At 38.0% G+C, this 23,459-nt stretch overlaps 2 protein-coding genes across 3 annotated transcripts; one reads left to right on the top strand and one right to left on the bottom strand.

Moving 5' to 3' along the window:
- Positions 1 to 555: 555 nt before the first annotated feature.
- On the top strand, positions 556 to 3,421 carry LOC131774501 (melatonin receptor type 1A-like). Its single transcript, XM_059090539.2, has one exon. It carries the CDS (start codon positions 907 to 909, stop codon positions 1,924 to 1,926), a length of 1,020 nt encoding a protein of 339 aa, XP_058946522.1. The 5' UTR covers positions 556 to 906; the 3' UTR covers positions 1,927 to 3,421.
- Positions 3,422 to 7,361: 3,940 nt separating this feature from the next.
- On the bottom strand, positions 7,362 to 22,581 carry LOC131774500 (cytochrome P450 4F4). Of its 2 annotated transcripts, none has more exons than XM_066163861.1 (15): positions 22,419 to 22,581; positions 17,428 to 17,683; positions 14,956 to 15,142; positions 14,297 to 14,424; positions 13,751 to 13,869; positions 12,929 to 12,988; positions 12,434 to 12,566; positions 11,886 to 11,951; positions 11,571 to 11,658; positions 10,499 to 10,601; positions 10,059 to 10,189; positions 9,733 to 9,797; positions 9,301 to 9,383; positions 8,809 to 8,874; positions 7,362 to 8,466 (listed from the first exon to the last, which is right to left on the bottom strand). In XM_066163861.1, exons 2-15 carry the CDS (start codon positions 17,608 to 17,610, stop codon positions 8,304 to 8,306), a joined length of 1,575 nt encoding a protein of 524 aa, XP_066019958.1. In that variant the 5' UTR covers positions 17,611 to 17,683; positions 22,419 to 22,581; the 3' UTR covers positions 7,362 to 8,303. The 2 variants fall into 2 exon arrangements, with proteins under 2 accessions (XP_066019958.1, XP_066019957.1); XM_066163860.1 differs by lacking the exon at positions 22,419 to 22,581 and adding an exon at positions 18,011 to 18,278.
- Positions 22,582 to 23,459: the final 878 nt, after the last annotated feature.

The following is a 23,459-nucleotide window of genomic DNA, read 5'->3' as shown; positions in this document are numbered from 1 at the left end:
GAAAGACTTCGTTCGGCAAAGTGACCAAAACGTAACATTTAACACAAGGTTTTTTTAGTCATACACCGTAGATTGCAAGTATTTCACGAGGTGGCGAGCACAAGGGAGTTGCAGCGCTTTAAAACTGCTTAGAGCCGAGAAATGTTAACAGCCCATCATGACACCAAGAACACTCAAAGACTGTATTTGCAAAGGTTTCTTGATAGAAAGTACACTCTTCAGCGAGCATGAAAGAGTAATCCGATCTCACTATTTAGTTATTTCATGATGTGCCGAATCTCTAATAGAAAAGAACTTTTCCGTTGCATCTCATTTCCGTACCTCAAGACGCAGTTGCGTCTTTAGCGTTTTTTGTCTTTTTTGTTTTCTTGCACTGTTTTCTTAAACTTTATTGCCTCCGGCTCATCAGTTACATCAGCCAATGAATGATAAAGGCTGATTTCTAGTATAAGAAATTTTTGCGGGCTTAAATTTTTTTTAAAGTTTGATATAAATGAAGTGAACGAAGAGACTTTAATTGTATTGTTGTCGTGGACAGACACCTGGCCTTCTAAAGCACAATAGATCGAAATGACAGTCATGGTTGAAAGGAAAAAAAAAATTTTGACAAAACATAATACTTTCAACCGATAGCATTGTCCAAAAAGATAACTCTTCAAGATAAACAAGACGCAAAGTAATTGCTATTAATTGGCCATCTGTCTTGAAAGAGACAGCATAAAGCGGCTCTCGAGATGTGGCCTTGCTTCATTTTCAAAAGCAAAAGAGTAGATCTGAAGCCAAGAAACACGTCCTATTTTCATCTTTACAGTTGTTTCATTTTCTACTGTTGATTCGTCACGACAAACCTTTGAGGACCTGTTCTTTACTGGAATTGAGCTGAAAAACAATTTCCCTGTCTTCCAGATGTCTCAAAACAGAGCCGGTCATCCGTCGCTTGAGAAGTACGTAGTACTCCTTGCCGATAGACAAACGGGAGTTGTGGTTATGGAAGCGCTTGTTTGCGCCGTCCTACTTCTCACAGCTCTGCTGGGGAATTCTTTAGTTTTGTGGATGGTGTGGAAGAACAAAAATCTCCGAACAATTCCAAACCATTTTATCGTTTCCCTTGCTTTTGCCGACATCGGAATGGCAACCATATGCCAGCCGCCGTGCCTCACGGTCCTCGTGACGGGGAAACGAACTTACGGAAATTTTGTCTGTCAGCTTCAAGGATATGCTATAGCCATGCTGGCTTGTGTGTCACTTTTAACGCTAACCGTGGTCGCTGTAAATCGGTACTTTTTAATCGTCCGTCCGAAGAACTACCAGAAGATCTTCAGCACAAGGAACACTCGTATCATGATTGCTGTTATTTGGCTCGTCTCTCTCGTTGAACCAGTACCTTATCTTGCTTCCAACCATCGTTACGTGTACCATGCGGGGAAGTTCTTTTGTTTTCAAGTCGTCGAAGTCGACTTTTTCACTTTACTCGGGTACATGTTCGTTTTCATTCCCATGTTGGTGCTTTCGTTTTGTTATTACAACGTTTTCAAAGCTTTGAAAGAGCATAACAAACGGTTCCATAGCTTGCGACGCCGAGGAGACCAGCCAAACGCTGCAAGGATCTCTGTTGAGGAGATAAATGTGACAAAAACTTTGTTTCTTACAGTTTGCGCCTTCCTAATCTGTTGGACACCGATTGCCATTGTGGATTTCATAGGGTTTGGACAAGGAGGCTGGAACCTTCCTCGTGAGGTGTACGTGATGTACACATTTTTGGGTCAGTTGAGTACAGTGATAAACCCGGTCATTTATGGCGTCATGAACAAGACCTTCCGAGACGAATACAAGAAGCTGTTTAAATGGAGCGGTGGAGCCGACATAACGCAAGAATCCACTGAAGACACTCCACAGACGCAGGAGAGTAAGTGCTCTGTGCTTTAGAAAATAACTTGACATTTAAATCGGTTGCTCTTTGTTGAAACCTTAAAATAAAGTAAGATAGTTGAGCTTCTACTTTTTTTTCTAGTTTGAAGGAAACATCAATATCTAGTTACAGTAATTAGCTATGCTAGAACCTCGTCACTAAAAATTGTTTTTTCAGTGACACCCGTATGCTCTTACACTGAAACTATTTTGACCTGAAGTCGCCTTTTTAACTAGGGCTTTTTTCACGTAACTGAGGTCTGAAGACTCTACACATCAGTGTCGGAGCGTGAGTGTCAGTCTTTACTACAACATGAACCGATTGAAATTTACTTGATAACTAGTGAAGCAGATGCACAATCATTTTTTTGCTCACGTTTGTTTCTGTGACAGGCTTTTGATAACGATAAATTTCTTGAAAAATGCTTCTTTAGAATTGCACAGTATCCATTTTCCAATACAGTTATTGAAGATTAGTGAATGCAGTTACTCCGCAAATGCTTCGATAAAGCGTCCTCGTGTCAGCTTCTACGAAAACTAAATGGAACATTTGAAACGTGGGTTTTGATTAAACTCAGGAAGGCTACGATTCTATGTCAGTCATTTGATTGACAACGTTTCTTACCACTCTGCGATGTTTACAATACACACTCAATCAATTACTGTGTTTTTTGTGCATGTGTAAGACAAGTAAATTTGCGTTATTAAACATATTTACACACTATCTAAGGAGGAAAGTATAACTCAAAGAATGGTAAACTTAGCGCTTAGTCTTCAAATGAAAAAGAAAAGGATGCCACTCATTACGAAGGAAGTCTTTCTTTAGGATTTGGACTTGCATAAAGAAAAAAAGAAGTACAAAAAATGTCGAGACCAGGCAAACTGATGTCAATGGTTTGTGATAAGGTGCTATTATATAATTTTCTTCTTGAGCGATGAATGATATCAGATTCGGCTACAATACTGCAACCCATTTGTCATCGACACGTAAGGGAGCTGAGTTATGATGTTAGGATTCAACAACATTTCTTGTAAAGGTGTAAAATGATCATGATGATGATTTCTAAAATAAACGAACTCCTTGTCACTCTTCATAGAAGTAAAAATGACCCAAAAAGAGCTAAATGTTTTCAAGTTTTTAAATGGAGTTTTACATGTTCGGAATGAACCAAGACTTATGGTGCTTGTGATTATATTTGGAGACTTCGAGATAATGAAACTGTAAAATTTTATCCCAAGAAAGTAAAAAGGTTTGACTAATGGTTGCTGGTGATGAACTGTTAGAATATTTAAATAATATATGATAGAGGGACCGAAAATTAAGTGATCAACTGATAGACTCATAGCTAATAAAAACGAAAAAAAAAATTTTTTACTACAGAATTAGACTTAAGTTCATAGATCAAGACAAGGAATACTGTGTAGTTATGGTGATAAACTGTTGTAAATACCTTTAGGTGAGGACGTTTAACACTGTTTCAACAACTAATAAGATTAATCATTAAAAGCTCAATCTCCAGTTGTTTCGTATGTGTGTGAGTGTGTTTTAAGCAGCTGATTGGGTAAGCATAAAAGAGGGTTTCAACGGGTCAACCGTTAGACGTAAAACAGCAAAGAAAACGTTTTGGCCGGTAGGCTTAAAATTTGGCACATTTTAACTTTCGATAGCTACAGAAGTTAACCGCATAAGTTTTAACTATCTACGATATGCCATTAATCTGAGTGTCAAACTAAATTTTAGCCATAAAATGGCCAAAATTCTAATCAGTAGAAGTAAAAGCCATCACCCCACTGAGACCCTCGTAAAGCGCTATTAAATGGAACAGAACTCGTTACTGTTTTGAACCTGGTTAAGTTCAAATATCATTACCCCCAGTAAACTGGAACACATACCCAATTGAAAAAGCCATTCCAAAATATGCTTACAACACCATCAGTGACAGCGGGATGGAAATCTCCGAAGCACAGATGCTTACGATCAAAAAGCGAGTAAGGTGGTCGGTACCTGCTACTGATAGACAATATGAAATGAAGGAGCATCTAGTTTAGGCAGTTTAGAAAACCACGCTTACTGATTTAGGATGAGGGATCGAAAACAGGCTGAATTCGATTTTAAGTATTGGTCAGTATGTTATTTTGAGTTTTTTGTGAACTAACCCAGCAAGAAAGCAAATGGTGTGATTTTATATACCATGGTTAAACGAATCGTTACAGGCTGTTGATTGTTTAGGTTATATGATAAGCTGTTACCACTATCTCTATCAACAATTACCAGTGACTCCCAGTATGGCGAGAAAAACATTCATTTATCCGATTTATCATTATCACAACAGATATGAGGAAAAATCACAAATTTTACAGCCTTCTTCAAACACTGTGGCCTGAAAAGGATTTTGCCCAAACACGAGCGTGCCAGTCATGTTATCCGCTCCCACATTGGGGGCATGCTTCAATCTGCTTCATACGTCCATACAAAAACGACGCCAAGAAACGTAGGTGGAATAAAAAGATTGGAATATTTTTATTCAGAACATCACATTTTAAGAGGCGATCTCTGTAAGAGCGGTCCAAGGTATTTCGCATCGGAAAAAAAGTTTTCCCTCAAACTTTGCCCAATAAACTATCTTTGGTAGCAAGTAAATAAAACCACATTAGTTTCTGGAAATACGTTAAAATAAAATTTTTAGAGCTCTCAAAAGTCAAAGCTGCTAAAGGCCCTTTTTTGACCTCTTGCGACATCGAAAATTTCAAAAGTTGAATAACCTGGTCCTCGTATCACACCGCATGCAGCAAAAAATCTTTTGTATTTTTAAACTGTGTGATATGTTGGGTGAACAAAAAGTATTTCAATTTTGATATTTGTTTATTTAGGGGTTCGTCATAATTTATTTAAAAACAGCTTTCTGAAATTGGTCAAAAGTACTCTTTCCTTCTTGGTTGATATTGCTCAAGTCCAGACCAGACCATTAAAAACTCCGCTTGATTTCTTCTAATATGATGTTTGGCTGCAGAAAAATAAAAAACATCTTGCACTTATTAATTTTGGTCGCTGCGGTGACTTCAAACTTTCAGCGATTTTGCCAGCGTGACAGCCGATTATGCAAATTAGTTCATTGAACAAACTCCGACCGTTTTATATAGGTAGCTCAATAAATCTTAGAATTTAACCATTTTAAGTTGAAAAGATAGTAGGACAGAGCTTTTAGACTACACCGATTGATACTCTAAACATTTCAAAAGGGCAGAATTTGACAAATTTTACCCTCTCGTGACGCAAGACGTCAACAACAATGCATCGAATATCATAATTTGATTAGCGCTCGCCTAACATTTTAATGGCAAACTCTTTTTTAAAAATTTGGCTTCTGCTATTTCATGCATATTTGAGTTTTGACTGGTTATGCTATTCAAATCTGTATGAACATTTCAGAGCCAAACTGCAGGATTCTATCTAGTGTAACCGGCGATACCAGCACATACTAAAATACACCGTGAACCGTGACTCTGTCACGTAATTCAATTGTGCAATTATCCTGAATTGCTTCTCCCTTCTAAATAAAGCAGCGATAACATCATTTTTTGGATCAGAATTCTAGTCGACAGGAATAAGAGAAAGTTTGTCTGCACACCTGTCTTTAAGACAGTTCTATTCAGAACTTTAGCATAGATCCAATTCAAGTCTTATATGCATATATTGATAGCCTCGCCGATGTTGCACAAAAGCCCAGGATTACACATTTGGAATCCCAAGTAGATTGTTGGGAAAAATGCTCCTTTCCCAAAAAACCTGGGTTTGTTCAAAAAGCTGGGGAAGCGTGCCAGCTGGTGTGCGATATCATTGCTCTAAGAGATGGAAAAGCGTTATTCCAAGCGGTCGTAGACCATGAAGAGAAGTGCAAGACAGCTATTGATGTTGGCCTTCAAACCCTTACGGTCGCCTATCTGAATGCTCCCACAAAATCACTTAGGACTGAAATACTGAGTATTTATGCCGATAGATTTTCAGCCAACGAGCTTAAACGCATGCATCAGCCATTTGAAAACCTCTCTAATAGACAAATAAAGAAGGCAAGAGCACAGGCGAAGAGTGAGGTGCCTGTTGAAAAACTCCTGCGTCACAGAATCCGACCTAGAGCTCCATATGAACTTGGTATTTCATCATGTAAGTCCTGTATGTGTCTGCGAGCATGACTGAAAGTCTTTATGGCAAAGTGAAGAGGGAGTGGGTTCATCACTTTCAGTCATTGTCATTAGAGGGTTCGACTGAACTGGTTGCAGTGGCCACAGAACCCTTGACAAGTGCTTCACAGCTTCCCATGGGATGAGCTCTTCATACGAGAGGTGCAAGTGTACGGCTTTCGCAAACCGTCAGGCAGTACTCGTGTTTGAGAGAGGCCAGGAACACAGTAATGGATGAGATAGGACTGAAACATCCAATCATGTTTGATGTCTATGATGTGTGCTCGTTGGCAAGAGGGTGAAGGTTGCCCAGCCTAAAAGTCAAGGTACTAAGAGACATGTGCAAACATTTTGAGCTCGCATTCAAAATTCGAGATACAAAGACAACACTACTAGCAAAAATGGAGGAAATGATTTCGGAGTGGAGTTGTAATGCAGTCTTATTATGACGTTCACCCGATAAGCGAATGCGATATCCTTTTTCACAAGAACTCTCCAAAGTTATGAACAGCGACTGCTATGCAGACAGGTGTGACGACCAAATATCATTTGTTCCTGTCTGCTAGAAATTCGAGCAATCGCTGCTTTACTTAGACTTGAGAGGTATTCAGGACAATCATGCGATGGAATTACGTGACAGAGTCACGGTTCACGGTGTATTTCAGTGTGTGCTGTTATGGCCGGTTACGCTAAATGGAATCCTGTTGTTTGGTTCTAAAATGTTCGTACAGGTTTGAATAGCGTAAGCTGTCAGAACTCAAATATGCATGAAATAGCAGAAGCCAAATTTTTAAAAAAGAGTTTGCCATTAAAATGTTAGGCGAGCGCTAATCAAATTATTGCGTCACGAGAGGGTAAAATTTGTCAAATTCTGCCCTTTTGAAATGTTTAGAGTATCAATCGGTGTAGTCTAAAAGCTCTGTCCTACTATCTTTTCAACTTAAAATGGTTAAAATCTAAGATTTATTGAGCTACTTATATAAAACGGTCGGAGTTTGTTCAATGAACTAATTTGCATAATCGGCTGTCACGCTGGCAAAATCGCTGAAAGTTTGAAGTCACCGCGGCGAACAAAATTAATAAGTGCAAGATGTTTTTATATTTTTCTGCAGCCAAACATCATATTAGAAGAAATCAAGCAGAGTTTTTAATGGTCTGATCTGGACTTGAGCAATATCAACCAAGAAGGAAAGAGTACTTTTGACCAATTCCAGAAAGCTGTCTAACGAGTGTTTTTAACTAAATTATGACGAACCCCTAAATAAACAAATATCAAAATTGAAATATTTTTTATTCACCTAACATATCATACAGTTTAAAAATACAAAAGATTTTTTGCTGCATGCGGTGTGATACGAGGACCAGGTTATTCAACTTTTGAAATTTTCGATGTCGCAAGAGGTCAAAAAAGGGCCTCTAGCAGCTTTGACTTTTGAGAGCTCTAAAAATTTTATTTTAACGTATTTCCAGAAACTAATGTGGTTTTATTTACTTGCTACCAAAGATAGTTTATTGGGCAAAGTTTGAGGGAAAACTTTTTTTCCGATGTGAAATACCCTGGACCGCTCTTACAGAGTTCGCCTCTTAAAGATTTAGTACTATATTTATCTAGTGTAACGGTATAATTCGTTTTTATTTTCATCATTTTTATTTGCCCAATTTTTGGAACAAATGACAAAAAGTAACTACTGTTTATTCTAGACAAATGAGGTGTAAAATGCCAATTTTGATTGGCATTTTTACCATCTAATCACAAAAATAAAACGCTTCTATGATATTGATGTAAAATAATGTAATTATATCGATAATTAAATGATATATTTTAGATTTTCCTTTAGCAATTCTCGGTCCAGAATACATTGATAACAAAAGTAAATAAAAGGAAGCTTTGAGTGAGTGAGATCCTAGCTACCTTATTACCTGTGTTCATTAAAATATCGCTATTTGCATATAATTTTCATTCAGCAGAATACTTTTATCCGCACTCACAGCGTGTGTTTTGCAGAAATAAATAAGTAACGGTAACCGTTTGGTTACATTGAAGTTCAAATTTATGTATACGCATTTTTTTTTTATGGTACAGCGTTGATTCCTACTCTCTTGAGTTTTAAAAAAGGATGCAAGAGTCTGAACATTCTTAACTTTTGCTGACTCAGCCTGAAGCTTCAGTCTGTTTTGAAAAAAAAGAGGAAGAAAGGCTCGTCCTGAATGTCGAGTCAGCACTTTATGTTTGCTCGTTCAGAACAAACCGTCGGTGAATTATGGTTGTGATCTCTTGGGGTAACGTTAACTTTTAGTCCCTTCTTACTACGTAATACAAGTACTGTGAGAAGGTCCTCCATTGACACCATATTATCTTCACTAACCGTAAGCTCAAACCTAAAATGCCGAAAATAAAAAAAAAATGATACGATTTACTATGACACCAGGGCCGATTAACACGGCACAACTTTGCGGCATGCGACAAGCTTGTGACAGGCAGATGACACGTCTCAGGACCCTTTGATTACACGCGCATGACATTTTCACCCACAACATGCCAAAATACCGTACGTTTTCACTCCCCATTAAAGTATTCCATGCGCCGATTATTGAAGAACTTCTACTTTACTCCACAACGAAATGAGTTTCTCTTTCTCCTCTCCTGAAAAAGGTATCTTCGCCTTTGTATTCGACCGAAAAAATTGAGGCAATATAGTTTATTTATTTTCCTTGACTTACCGATGCAATATCATAGCTATTGTAGATTTGATCTCCGCCATTGCAAAATTCTTTCCTATACAGTTTCTGAAACACCAATTTGAAATGAGATTTATATCTGAGAAAGGATGGTGCTCAGAAATTAGGAAACTTTGATTTCTACATCAGAAATGTGACAATACGTGTGTGCTATTAAAATCGGAGGAACTATTTTTAAAACTGGTGAGCAGATCAGTCTTATAATAGAGCAAATTGAATGATCCAAATTGTTATACCATAAGATTGTATGATGTGGTCGATGGGTCGAGTAAAATTACTTACCCGTTAGATATGGTATTTTATATTTTCGTACTGATTGGTTACAAAATCAACAAGAAATTGGAAGTTTAGACAGGTATGGATAATTAGAATAACCGAATACCATCAACACATCAAAGTTCCCTGAACATTCGGAGTAAAAAATCCTGCAACGTGTAGTATCTCATTTGTGATTTTTGAAAGATAGAAATTTACCTTCTCCCGGATGAAAAGGGAATGAAAGTGTGCGATGGCCGTTTTTTGGTGTTCTCCTCTGTGAACCGCAAAGGATCAAATACCTAGGAGTGAAATAAATCACATGAGACGGCTAATTTAATTCCATTTAAATTACAGCCAAGCTATGCCTTTTTTTTGTATAGGTCGCTTTTAGCATAAAGCTGTGGTGAAAAAGAATGATGAAGTAAGAGGAACTGTTGCAGTCAGGCAACATTTGCAAAGATGTTTTGTCACGTTTACAACCACACCCTAGCCTCTTCAAAAATTAAAAAGAATGGAGAAAAAACGTATGCTTGCCATACTGACGCGAAAAGGAAAGCCGTAACAACATCTTAAGGCTTTTATTATTGGTAAGCAACAGTTCCGAGTGATTTGTGAGAGGCGCGTGACTGCATTTTTATGCGAACTCACCTCTGGATTTTTCCAAATGTAAGGGTTACGATGAATAGCGAAGATGTTGACATACAGAAAAGTACCTGTGTCAAAATAATTAATCATCGTCAATCATCTATTGCCTTTATTATCTTCTTCTGGTATCAAGCTGTCAAATACTGTTTCCAGATTGTCAGTTTTTTCACCTTTTTTACACACAAAAACATCTGATTTAGTTCCAAGAGTTGTGCAAGAACGCAACTCGAGTTTAAAACTCGCCCCAGATGTTCCTTTACTTTATATTCTCACTTCTGGAACATATTGCCATGACATATCTGCTTGATGTACTGCCTTAATTTATATACCTGAAGGGAGGGTTCTTCCTTGAATTTCATATTCCTTGTCCGATAAACGACATATAATCGGAACTGGGGTGTACAGACGCATTGACTCATTGATGCAAAGCTTGAGATAAGGAACGTTGCAGAGATCCGCTCTGTGGAGGAAACAGTAGGAATTATAAAACACTTGCGCCATTTCATATCATAAAACACAGGCAACCGAACAGAACCGAATCAACTATAATTTAACAGTCATGAGAAGGATCTTAATCTTTAGGTTTTTCAGTTGGATTTTACACAGTTACATAGTTTTATGGTCTGTGGAATGGTCTGAGAACATGCGATGCATTAACTGTGGATGCGAAGTGAAGACCTTATTCGACAGATTAGTGCATTTTTCCTCACCTTTTGAGATAAATTAGTAAGTATAGTGATTTTTTTCCTTTTGGCAAAGTTTGACTCACCGTTGTAAATCATTTCCATTTTCAAAAAGTAAATCAATTTCTTCCCGGCATTTCCGCTGGTGCTCAGGGTAGAGGGCCAGGCAGTAGAGGATCCAGCTGATTGCTGTAGGAACAAGACATATTACCATTTGATTAAATCGCAGCGTATTTTGAAATATCAACATACATATCTTGCGGTTCATTTCTTTCAATATTGGTTTCATTTTCGTTAAACTGTGGGCAGCTACATTTATGTATGATACATCAGTTCGAATCAAAGACAATTACATGTAGAATAAAATTTGAACTCTAGCCTACACACAAACCACAAGAGGTTCAAGTCTCATTTAGTATAGGTAATCACATGAGGCCAAGTACTATTAAGGATTAATTGCACGAGTGTTTTCAAAATTTTCCAAAATTTTGAAAACTCAAGTGCAATTAATCCTTAATAGTACGAGGTCTCATGGGATTACTTGTTTATCAATAAAGGGCAAAATTTATACGAAGGAAAATCACGCGCGCAGTCTATTTTTATCTGGGAAGCAACGGATTAGCCAATCATTAACAGGTAATCATGCCCTCTCTTGATTACTAAAAATGCCCTCGATTAAGAAAAAAATGCCCTCTCTCTCAACCAATCAGCGCTCAGTAATTTTGCCCTTTATTGATAAACCCTTTAACTCCCAAGATCTCATTAGTAACTCTCCTTACTGTCTGCCTGCCATACAAGTTAGTTTGGAGAATTTGGTATTGGATCAACTTATAATCCCCTAATTGATATTTTTTTGTATTCCCATCGCTTGTCTGTTTGATATCGTATTGATATTGTAAGGAGAAATTTTGTCTTAGTCGCTAATGGGACTTCAAGGGTCAATTAATCTTCACAATTTTTGACTCGACGTATGGTCCAGATATAATCAAATCAGTTTTAAGTGATGCAACGGCAAAATTTTGTCGAAAATTGTCCTTGATTAACTTTCTCATCCTCTAAATCACGTCAGGAGAACAATTCAGTGATTTATTCTCCAACTAAAAAATCCAAAAGTACGAAGAATCATGCATTGATCAATATAATGAAAGCAGCATTTACCACTGGTCACCGTGTCAAGTCCCGCAAACATGAATGTTCTTACTTCAGCTCGAATCTCTTCATCCGTTAATCCTTGTCCATCATCGCGCTTAAAAAATAAAAAGGAAAAATATGAATATGATGATATAAATGTGGTATTATATCACAAATCAGGAGAGATAATAGGCAGTTATAGAGCCAGCGATTTAAGAATCAATAAATAATCTGTGAAGCTTTGTTCGTTGTTGACGGCCTCTAAGGAATTTCAATTGGTTCTTCAAAGTCGTGATATAAAAGGTGTAACAGTCAACACACAGAGGTGTAAGGCAATCATACCCTGGCTTCAAGAAGAATGTCGAGGAAGTCAAAATGCTCTTGTCTTCTCAAAGCCTCTTCTTCTGGCTAAAAATTGAAATTTTCATCAGTTGTGTTGTCAAGGAACTTATCATGCAAATATACACAGGACGCTCGAACTTGAGAAACCCTTTTTTCTGCACGTGTTGAGTTTCTTGCTGAAGCAGAATGCAATGAGCAGATGAGAAAAATTTGGGAAGCAGGATGGATATTTCTGGATCCTCATAGGATCTTCGGAAACGGTAATAATCTAAACTGACTTGGGCACATACGCTGGGAGGATTCAGTCTCTATGCTCGATCATCAACTGGTTAGGCCCGGCCAAGTACGAGGTTGAAGCCTTATAACAAATTAATATTTATTGCTCCTAAACGGGGAGTAAGAAATATTGATGCTGATGTATTAATAAATGACTATTGTATGCATAATACTGTAAGTCTCAAAAATGTATAACAGAATTGTTGCAAGGCATGTATAGTAAAACGGCCTAGCGATGTGTGGCTCTCGCTATATTATCATCTATCGATTACCCTTTCCATCAGAGCCTTTCTTCTTTTCTTGATAATTTCATCTGCCTTGCAACCAACAATCTCAGAATTCTTTTTGAACCTTCTTCCCGCGGACGTCAGATTGTAAACAAAATCTGAATGGTGCAGAGGAGTCCTGATTAGAGAAAGAGTTTCATCAACACTTTGATAATTTTTTTAACTCTTAATGTTCCTTGAAGTTGTTAATAAAAAGTGTCAGCGAAACGGTTTGATTTTCCTATTTCACGTAAAATCATGTTGTAACTTGGCAAGGGAGACAACCTTTTTTGATTCCAAAACGTTTACAACGGAGTATAGCGGCACATTCATGACAAAATCTGAGAACTTCTTCCTGAAATTTTTTGAAAACTTCTTGGAGGTCTTTTGAGGGTAAAACATGTCAAATGGTCAACGATCAGAGAGATTAGTCGGTAACTGAAAACTATGGTAATGATGATAATTAAAATGGTGATAATGATGATGATAAAACTTTGTTACCGAAACCGATCCATAATTGCTTGAGTATTTTCGTGAACGGCTCTCAGGAAGGAGTCAGGTGTGCTGAGGAAAACAATAACATTGGAGATAAGTACCTGCTTGATGACTGACTGAACCTTCAGCTTAATACAAATTACCACAAGAGAAAGGCAAAGAGTTCTGCCGAGGCCATTTTCACCCCATCAGAACCCACGAGTCTAATCTCGTCTTCAAGAACATCGACGGTTCTTAAAGTCAACAACACAACGCCATCCTTCGCAAAATGTTTCCGAGTGCACCCCAATTTTGGACAGACTTTCCTACCAGCCCAAATCCCAGCGTATACATTCATGAAAGAAATCCACGCCCCTTGTATTGAATTACCAATTAGCAGAACATGGCATCAAAGCCACGACGAGATCATTTGCGTAGCCTCTCTCTTCCCCCCCACCCCCCACCCCCTTCGCCGGTCTTTTAACGATTACCTCCGAGCATATCGTTAAGTTTCCCAACTGTTGGCTGCGATTCTTTCTTACGCCAGAGTCGAGGAAACAAAAAAATCGATACCTTTCCCTATCAAGTCAAGCCCGTTGACAATTTAGCTTTGCACTAACTAGCGCAACTCTCCACTTTTCTATCGTCAAAGTCAATGTTCATGGATTTGACGATTTTGGTGATTTTTAGTCAAATTCGTCAAAGCGAAATCATCTTGACGGAATTGACGATTTTGACGAATTTTCGCCATTTTCGTTATTGCATGCATTTCTGGATACATCTCCGCGCAGTGCAACTATTCATGAGAAGTCAGATGCAAATTAAATAATAAACAATAAAGCAAATTATCTTTTCACTTGACAGTCACTCCAGTAACTGAAGGCGCATTTCAAGATGGAGTCAAACGTCAGCAACCCTATATCATGAAAGAGCTCCACCTCTCTGCTCGGGGACGACGCCCATTTACCCTGAAAAGTAATAACATAATCGAGAGAATATGTATTTGATCAGAGATATAAACGCCTGCAAATGGAAAATCTTTGAATTTGCAATATGTCGATTTTCTTAGAGTTCATTTAGCAGTGAAAGATATAAAACCTCACTCACGCTTGTTCTTGTTTTTAATTGATCTTTTATTTATTTATTTAATCATTTTTGGGAAACACAAAAGACTTCAGGCTTGTAACACCTTAGTTAATCGAGGTTTCCTTAACTTCATCTGCATCGAAGTCACTCCTTTATATAATATGGGGCATTCACTGAATCAGCTGGCCGTTGTCGCTCGCTGTTAGGCGTCAGCGATTAGCCACTCTGCCGATTTTTTTCCAAACATTAAAATAGGAGCAATAGTTATCTCCAGTGACTTTGATTATCATATACAAGTTATCTATTTACCAATAAAATATCTGCAGATTCTTGGAAAATCTTGATGTATGGTTGGATAGTTTCGAAGTGGAAAGCTGGAGTTAGAAGTCTCCGCGAATTTTTCCATCTCTCTCCTTCTTGGAGACCGAGACCAACACCTAAAAGTCCGAAAAATATCCAATTAAAGTTAAAAAAGATATAAAAATAAAGGAAAAAGGAAAACGTTGACCGACTACAGATACAAAACAGTCTAGCCGCGGGAAAAAACTAACTTGAAGCTCTCCATTATGGTAATTCAGCTCGTGATTAATCCTCCGACTGAATAAAACAACGCGATTATCTTCGCAGGTGAGCTGCAATCTCAGAAATTGCAGAAACACAAAGCTGAAAAAGGAAAAAATTTAAGCTCCAACTGAGCAACGAAGCCATACATAGGGAGCGAGGCAAATTTAAGAGGGTTCCTTTTTCCCGTAAAGGAATTTCATTCGACTAGCGGATTGAAAATTGCAGCGCATCAGCGAGAATCATTTCTTTACTTTATTTTTAAAGAAAGGCTGTGAATTGATCTAATAACACGAGCTAAAAAATAAAGACGTAAACAATTTAGAATTTTCTTTCAAGATTTGAGAACCAATACAAAACACTTTCATTTTTTCTATCTCAAGTATAAACACTGTCGATTGATGTACCTAGAAATGCAGCCAACAGGCGGCTGACAGTTCGATCTTTAAAAGTGGTCGCCAGCAACGGTTTCACAGCATCAGGGTGACAGAGAACGACCGCCGACTTTAAAGGTCCAAACCAAACACGATAAGCTGTCTTGTAAAGCTCTGTACACTTTTGGTGAAAACGAAGCCCTTGACCATCGAATGTAGCCTGCGGTAAACATTAAGCGTAAATTTAAGAACAACCGTTACCCTTTGACTTGATTTCGTTTTTCAAGCGACATGTTTTTGCTATAAGTAAAAAAGTATGTTTGGTCTAGGTGCGTGCCTTGAGGGAATGTAAACATAGTTTGGGTGACCAAATATTTATTTGCTACGACCTTGAACACGTTTTTGTTTACGTTTATGGAGTAAGCGGTTATAAGGCTTCTAGAAGTATAAGCTTGTAGAAAACAAACTAAGAAGATACAACATCAGTCCTGCTAATAGGTTCCAATAAAAGCTGATATAACCCCTGGCGCACACTTCATGTAACACACATCATAATCACCGAATCAACAGGATTAAGTAACTGCCACAATTTTAATTACAAATCATTTCTAATTGGAATTTTATAAATGCTCCATTACACTGATACTACCGAAGAACAAGTGATGATTACTCAAACCCCTGATCGTCTCAGTGGAACCACGTGGTCATTAACTCTCAGTGTTTGTTCCCTAATTTTAAGCATGTGAAGCACTACGTTGGCTGACAAATAAAACAAACCACCCTCTTAAGCTGATCTCTTATCGCCAGTGACATACATCACTTATTCATAATGTCAACCCAAAAGTATGTGATTATAAGGTGTGATGACGTATGTACATGACAAGGATAATACCTCTAAACCACGAAAACTCGAGAGTCTCTTTCATTGCTTTGGTTTAGGATTTGATGAAAAGTCCAGACAAGATCTTTGATTCTTGAACGGAACAGCCTACTAAAACTGAACGTCTGAAGAGAATAAACCTTGGGTGATCCAATGACAAATCTTTGCGTCTGAAGATACGCATATTTCTCCCCAGGAAAAATAAAGCTCTTTCCTTGAACTTAAAGGCTTAAAAGGATACCATAAGATCATGCACTGACTGACTCTTCATGTCATAATTATGCCCAACCCACTTATCTTCACACAGAAAGTAGTAATTCTGGTTTCGAGACTGTTGTATGAATTGAGCGTTCACTGTGCATTTATGAAAAGCAAATTCCCACGTTTCCCTTTCCGCGTCAAGCGAATCCCCTCGTCATGGAGCTATAAAGATCTAAAATGACGTTTGGTTCAAATATTGCATGGTGCAACAGAATCCTGCAGTGTTTTAAACAAAATACTTTTTCAGTACTGAAAACAACCACAAGGTTATGGCCACCATGTAAAAAAATTAAAAATCCGATGGCTTAACTTTTTAATTGATCTACACTTTTTATGTGACAAAAGGGTCTACTTTGGCGCCCTGGAAAAAGTGTGTTACTTCGCACATGGTCTACATTCGACAGGCGCCAAGTTTAACACGTAAACAAACACCAGTAAGCAAACAGCACCTCCTTATCGATTGATTTGACTTTCAAAAGGTTGCAACAGGCGGAAACTATTATGTCAGTTGTATTTTTGCGGTTCGCTGCCTTAGGGCATTGCGGTCACTGAGTAAACAAGTCCGGACTTTATTTAACGTTCACATCAAAGTAAACCGGAAATGCTTTGTTTAATTGTTAAAGCGAGGAAAGACATACGAGTCAGGGCTTATTACTACCAAATGAGACTCATTTGATTTTTCTGCTAAAGAACAGATTAGATTCATTTGATATCACTGTTTCCCAAACTAGCTAAAAACAATATATTTTCGGAATCTAGAAGAGGACAGCACATTTTCCCTAACAAAGCCTTAAGCTTCCATAATTTTGGCAGTAAATTTGGCGACTTCCTCACTGACTTTTATCTCATTATTTAAAATATAAAGTTTGATAACTTAAAAAAACTGTGAGCTTAGTAACCTTGGTTAAATTCTGCAAAACCCCATTTGCTCGGTTTTCCAACTCACTACTAGTGAAAAATCTCGTCCAAGAACGTTAGTAAGAGGGTTTCTCTTAGGCGCTTATGCTATAGAAAGCAGGATCAGCTTGGAATGCAATGGATCACAACGCTCGTGAGACTTGATCTCTCGTAGATTTCAAAAAGTAATCGTCCGAAGTGATTTTCATCAAAAAATGCTCGATTCGCCCTGGTGGAAGCTTATCATGGCGAATACTTAAATTTTTGACGGTAGTGTAACGGACATGGGCTTAAGATGCTATTCTACTTTGTGTCCTCTTCATAGTGAAGTGCAACGTCAAACAAATCATTTGCAAGGAATATCTTTTTAAATCCTAAATAGGGCAAACAATTTATGAGCAAAGCGGCAATATACAATATAAAGATAGCGAATGTCAAAGACCAAATATGGTCTTACTCAATCTTACCTGTTCTAAATGTCCTTTGATTAGATGGCATGGTGGACCATCAAAGTTACGGACTTGAGAGTAAGCTCTTCCCAGAACAAAGATGAAAGAAACTGCGATGCTGAAGACTGCGATTGCAAATACAGACAGTAGGAAAGAGAGCGGCGTCCATGACAAAGAGGGCCACTCGAGCACTACAAACATTTTTGATAGAAAGATTGCGTGCGGAGTACTCCGCTGACACTAATCGTTGATTAGTGAGAACGCCAACAATTACCTAAAAAGACGAAGATTACGAAAAGAGAGATTAACTAGGCTCAAGAAAATTGAAGGTGTGAGGTATCTGTTAAACACTGGTACATTCTTGCCGTAAGGGAAACTGTCTCAGCGGCCCACGTGCGCTTATCACGCTCCAACTTTCGATCACTCAATGCCGCTATCGCGAAGGCGGACAAACGAGCCATAAGATAATGGGTATATTAGATTTTCTAAGAATGTTAAATCTTTTTAATTAATATCCCTTTCTGTCAGCATCTGGTTCCTACCACTACCTGCCTAATTAAGAAGTGAATATTAACCAGATTGAAATTTGTTTTCAACCTACCTTATGATCGCTGGAAAAAGCGACTCCTTGAAACAGACAACAATATTGCAAAGGGAAGTCGCTCGCAAGCCTTTGAAAACCTACACTGATTGTACCGTGCGAGATCAAGGTATATGCTTTTATAACGAGCTTCCGCTGAGAACGAGGCGGCGGAATTTTGGTTTTTCCTTGTCAGAAAACGTCTGGAAATATTCCACATCCTAGCAACTATGGGCGCATTCCGCATTACGCACGATCATTGACCACGAGGAATGCATTATATGTTACTGTGTGTCTTGCGACTATGTTGTGAGAGAAGATTAAGTTTGGTATCATGTGTCCGCACAGCGGTTATGTTTGATGCTCAATGACAATCTATTATTAAGTCAGTCATAAAAGAAACGTTGAGACAGAAATAGATACATAACACAGTGATGTCTTTACATAGAACAACGAACGCTTTTCTGTTTTGAGGTTTGTAATGTCAGAATCACGTATCCATTCCTTAGAGCTTGACCCCTCTTTGAAAATGACAAATCCTTCAAGCCGCAGCCGATGGCACTGGTATTGATGGAATGCGGTAAGAGTCGTTCGCACTGAGATGAAAATCGTAAGTGATATCTTAAGGTTGTTTCTGAAACCTCTTTAAGGTCCATGACCGCCCATTAAGCTCAGATTATAAGTCTGGTTAACTAAACATATTTCATATCTATGTTTCTCACGCATTTTTGGAAAGTATGGTTTATGCGGTTTTGGTATCGTAACGTTTAAAGGGTTCTCATTAGTTGCCTATAGTTGCATAAAATAGTATAATATTTTGCGCCAATTTCAAGCCTCATGTTTCTCAACACCTTGAAGATAAATATAACCAAATTTGATCCTAGCATTTGGTGAACTTAAGCAAAAATATCTTGCGTAAGTAATAATCCTTATTGACCGGCTGATTTTCAGTGGATTACATATGTACCTTCCTAACACTTATTTTCCCTGATGAATTCAAGTTGCAAATTTACTTAGGGTTAGAAAAGGAATACGGAAACACATTCAAGGGAAGTTCTTGTCACTTTTCAATTTCAGTGCTACGATATCAGTCATGGGAAGTGGCTCAGTTTACGGTTCACAGTTAGACCAACCCTAACAAAATGCCATAATCCCCCTAAATTATTTATAAAATTTACATCAGTTTTCTAAGGAAAAAAAAGAATAAAATTATACATAAAAATTAACCTGGAGATTCGAGCCGTACTGAGCCAACTTCAGAGCAACGTTGTGTTCGAACACGCTTAACTGAGACAAATGGCCTTGTTTTCTGCGTTTAAAGCTTTAGCAACACAGACAGCCATGTTTCTACGACATTAGCCAGGTACTTTGTCAAATCATTGTTTACCGGCCTCCTTTAGTTTTTATAGCCGAAATTTAGGTGATTCCTGAACAACCCCTCCTTCAGATAATCTTTTTGGTTTGATTTGTATCAGCCTTATTTCGATTCCGTTTCCAAATGAAGATTTTTTTACCAAGCTCCTCGACTATTCTGACGGATGGCATTCCGACATGTATCTGAGAATCATGGGATGGACTTGTTCATAACAACACGGCATATGATGAACAATGTCTGCTTTTCACTAACAGTGGCATTTGTGGTTTTCCAACTACTTAAAGTTTGTTGCACTTGACTTAGTAGCTCTCTAAGTTTGATTGCATTTTTAAGTTTATTTTCTTTATCTAACTGTTGCTGCCGCTTTCAACTCTTTTTTCGCTCGAATTGGTTGTAGTGTAATGCTTTGCTTTCTCTCAATTTTCCTATAGCAAGGAAGTCTTACATCGGTACAGCTGAGATCTTGTTTTAGGAACTCATCTATAATCATGAGCTTTTTGACTGATTCTAGCTGAATGAAACGAGTGATAATCGCCTTAAGCCGGCTTATTCCCAGGGTTATTTCTCCTCACTTCAAAGAGGAAGATAGGCTATGTTCGGCATCTCCTTGGGACGAGATGGAATTATCAGGCATGACTGAATAACAATGCTTTCCATGTGTCAGTTTCGAGATTAGATCATGCCACTCAATATAAGGATCCGCAGGCTTCATTCGAAACAGTCAGACGCTCCCTTCATTTGCTTATGCTACAAACTTTCTTCTGGCGTCGAATTGTTTTAACCATAAACGATGCAATTTAAAATTGCATGTGCTCTGTTAAGGGCATTATTTATTACTGTGATAAATGTTTTTTTTTTCGTTCACCATGTTGATTCTGTACAAGAGTAATCTGCTCAACCCATAAACTCGTCAATTTTGTTTTAAATTGACTGTGTCCTATTCTATTCCAAATCTCTTTAGGGATTGCAAAATCAAGCCATACACTAGCCCTGTTTGAATTTGATCAATCACTAAGTAATTGAATGGCAATTTTCAGTTGCTAAGTTTTAAGATGATAATCACTTGGGCGCTTGATTGGCTAAAGTAAGTCTCTGAGATCGTCATTTTCCGGTCGTAACCACAAAGTTATCTTGCGGGTTTGCCAGCGCTCGAGAGTTTATCTTAAATCTTATGCCAAGCCAATTTGTGAAATGGAATTAATTTGTTTTATCACGTAATACTTGCTATAGGTACTCTCTCTTTGACTGGGATTTGTGCATGCTGTCTTCTGGCGCCGACAAGAATAAGTTTGATGAACATCGTCTTAGTGACTGCCTTAATTAGCTGTAATTACAGTAAACATACAGATGTTTAAAGAACTCCTGATCGAGAACACTCTTAAATTTGCAAACTATGTCAAAATTGGAAAGAATTCAGAGGATCCCTCGTATCACAACATGTAGCTCACGTCTCATCATGAATCTTAACTGCGTTTAACGAGATGTTACGTTATCACTCTCAGAAAATGACATAACCTGTTGGAAAGCTCACCTTGAAACACGTTTTCCGCAATGAAAAGTCAGTAGAAATATGCGACTTGGACTTTTGCCTGTTGAGGTTGGGAACATTAACCTCAAACAGAACATATGGAATCAGTCGAGGGAAACTAGATAGCTGTGCAGAATTTCGAAAGAAGTTTCTAAAAATAAGTGCCGCTTTTTTTTTTTCTTTCCTTTTTAAATCAGTAGGCTCAATAAAAAGATTATAACGACAACACTTGAAAATCAACATTAACAAGAGCAAACAAAAATGACTAAGCACGCAGGAAAACCCACTTTTCGACGCATGAGAGCCAAAAAAAAAATCCCCCCCCCCCCATTTCATACTGAGCGTTTTCTGGATTAAGGGAAGGTAAGTTTTTTCTTGGGGGGGGAGGGATGGGGAATTTTGGTATTTTTTCCGAAAGAAAGTGTTGGCCCTCCCTCATGTTTTGATTAAAAAATTCCTGGCCCCCCCCCACTTTTAGGTGACTGACAAAAGTGTGACCCTCCCTTCACTACCACATGGTATGCTCCATGCCATGGAAACCTCAGAAAATTTTTCGACATTTTGCTTGTAAACGCAAAATGTTTGAATATGAATAAATCTCGATATTGAATATGTGCGCGCTGAAACAAGAAAATGCGAACGATCAGTGTGGGATCCGGGCTTTACTTTTTTTTATATAGATGAAGTTTTAATATGGAAGTATAATATACATGTAGATACCCAGTAACCTTGTAAAACTAGTATCTGCACCGAATTAAAAGAAACAAGTTGAAAAGAAAAAACTTAGTCTGTTAAAGAAAAATGGAAAATAACATCACAAATATCCCCATTAAAAATTCTGGAAAAGTTGTGACCCTCCCCTTGAATAGCTGAAAAAGAGGGTATGGCCCTCCCCCTTTGGTGCTCACTTTCACTTATGACCCTCCCCTCTGAGGCCCCAGCCCTCCCCCCCTCCCCAAGAAAAAACGTACCTTCCCTAAGGAAGAAAAAGGGAGAACTCGAAAACTGCATGTTCTGCAATTTGTTGACAATTGAAGTATTTAAGATAATTTGCCTTGCAGCCGACATTCAGATCGATTCTTAAAGCCTCATTATAGCAGATTATCCAAAACCACGAGTACTGGAAAGCCGGTTGTCGTCCAACTTAATGCCGACCTCAAGTTTCAACTGAATCTTGTTAGATACAAAACTTGGAAATACTGTCGATAAAAACACGAAAACTGCTTGCGAATACGACTATCCGTCGTTTCGAGACCTTGTGCAATTAACCAATAATATATCTTATATTATTGGTTTTCGAACTTCAGGTTAGTGGTTTTGATTAAGGAACGAAAAAATGCAAACGATACAAATAAAAAAAACCTAAGCAAAAAGTACTTCGGCTGATTCATGTCGTTTCTGACACTACTCGTACTCAAAGAGCTTCCCTGAAGTAAATTCAGCGACTCAGTCCATAGGCTGATTATTTTGTGCCATTTCAAAATCTGGATACGAGGGGGAATAACACTCAATCAATGACCACTTACTCATTGTCTTCGTTCCGTCCTGAAATACATATGGTCACTGCCACAGAACCCTTCTTCACTTCTTTAATATTCTTCTTTGGCAGCTCGCTGCTCACCCAGGTTCTGTTTATCTCTTAAACGGGCTTATATTACATTGCGATCATTTTCAGTGAAATAAAAGATTTGTTCCAGACTTAATGTACTATGAGAGAGCAATTTATAACATATGCTGTTCACGTATAGTCCCCAAGAAACACAATTAACCAACTGATGGGCTACGCTAAACAAACAAAAAAAGACAAATAGAAAAAAAGGGAGAAGAAATTAGAAGCCAGTCGTAGATGCTACCCGCCGATCGATAATCGAAAAAATCAACGCGAGAGCTCGGCAAAAGTGAAATTTTGACACAAACAGACTAATCTCACCAAGCACGTACTCAGTTAAACTCATTAATGCAAATAACTTATCATTTGGGTCAAAATCAACTTGACGCTCTGCTTGCCCTTACTCTCTATAGACTCTACTTGAAGTTGAATATATTTTCCTAAAAACACTAATTTTTCTACAAATGAATATCAAAATAACCATGCATCAATAAATGGCTCTATCGTCGTCATTGTGATTAATAAGGTCAACACATTTAGCCGTTTTTGCGGTCGAAGAACGTTTGACAGTAGTTCAGATAATTTCCTCGAGGCAAACTACGTGATATCAATTTATTGTAGTGTACTAAAGCGCACATATGACTGTAATTTTCCTATTAAACTTTATGAGATCAAACGCTTTAGAATGTCTGATAACCTGTAGGAGGCGTGGTAAGAATTTCTGTTCGCGTGCCGTGTGGTTAATGGAAGTGACAGATGTTGTTTGGCTTCTATCATCTGTGATTTGCAAGTAAACAGGAAGATGTTAGGAAATATTTAGCTATACTTCAAGCCTGGTTCAGACTGGTTTGCTTTTAGTATAAAAACCGTTTTCGCTACCATTCAATGTGCTGATATTTGTCAGCAGAACGACTTTATTGCAGTCAGAAGTTCGATTATATCAGCATGGATTTGATTA

The sequence above is a fragment of the Pocillopora verrucosa genome, chromosome 3 (genome assembly GCF_036669915.1).
Source record: "Pocillopora verrucosa isolate sample1 chromosome 3, ASM3666991v2, whole genome shotgun sequence".
NCBI lineage: Eukaryota > Metazoa > Cnidaria > Anthozoa > Scleractinia > Pocilloporidae > Pocillopora > Pocillopora verrucosa.
The sequence above is the reverse complement of the archived record's forward strand: the minus strand, read 5'-3'. Positions and strand labels throughout refer to the sequence as shown.

Excerpts from the sequence above, each read along its gene's own strand:
- LOC131774500 (XM_066163861.1), bottom strand. The coding sequence starts at position 17,610 with ATGTTTGTAGTGCTCGAGTGGCCCTCTTTGTCATGGACGCCGCTCTCT. Across the intron at positions 14,425-14,955 it reads CCTGTTGGCTGCATTTCTAG|GTGTTGGTCTCGGTCTCCAA; the intron begins GTACATCAATCG and ends TCGGACTTTTAG. Across the intron at positions 12,989-13,750 it reads AGTGACTGTCAAGTGAAAAG|ACCTGACTCCTTCCTGAGAG; the intron begins ATAATTTGCTTT and ends TTTCCTCAGCAC.
- LOC131774501 (XM_059090539.2), top strand. The coding sequence starts at position 907 with ATGTCTCAAAACAGAGCCGGTCATCCGTCGCTTGAGAAGTACGTAGTA.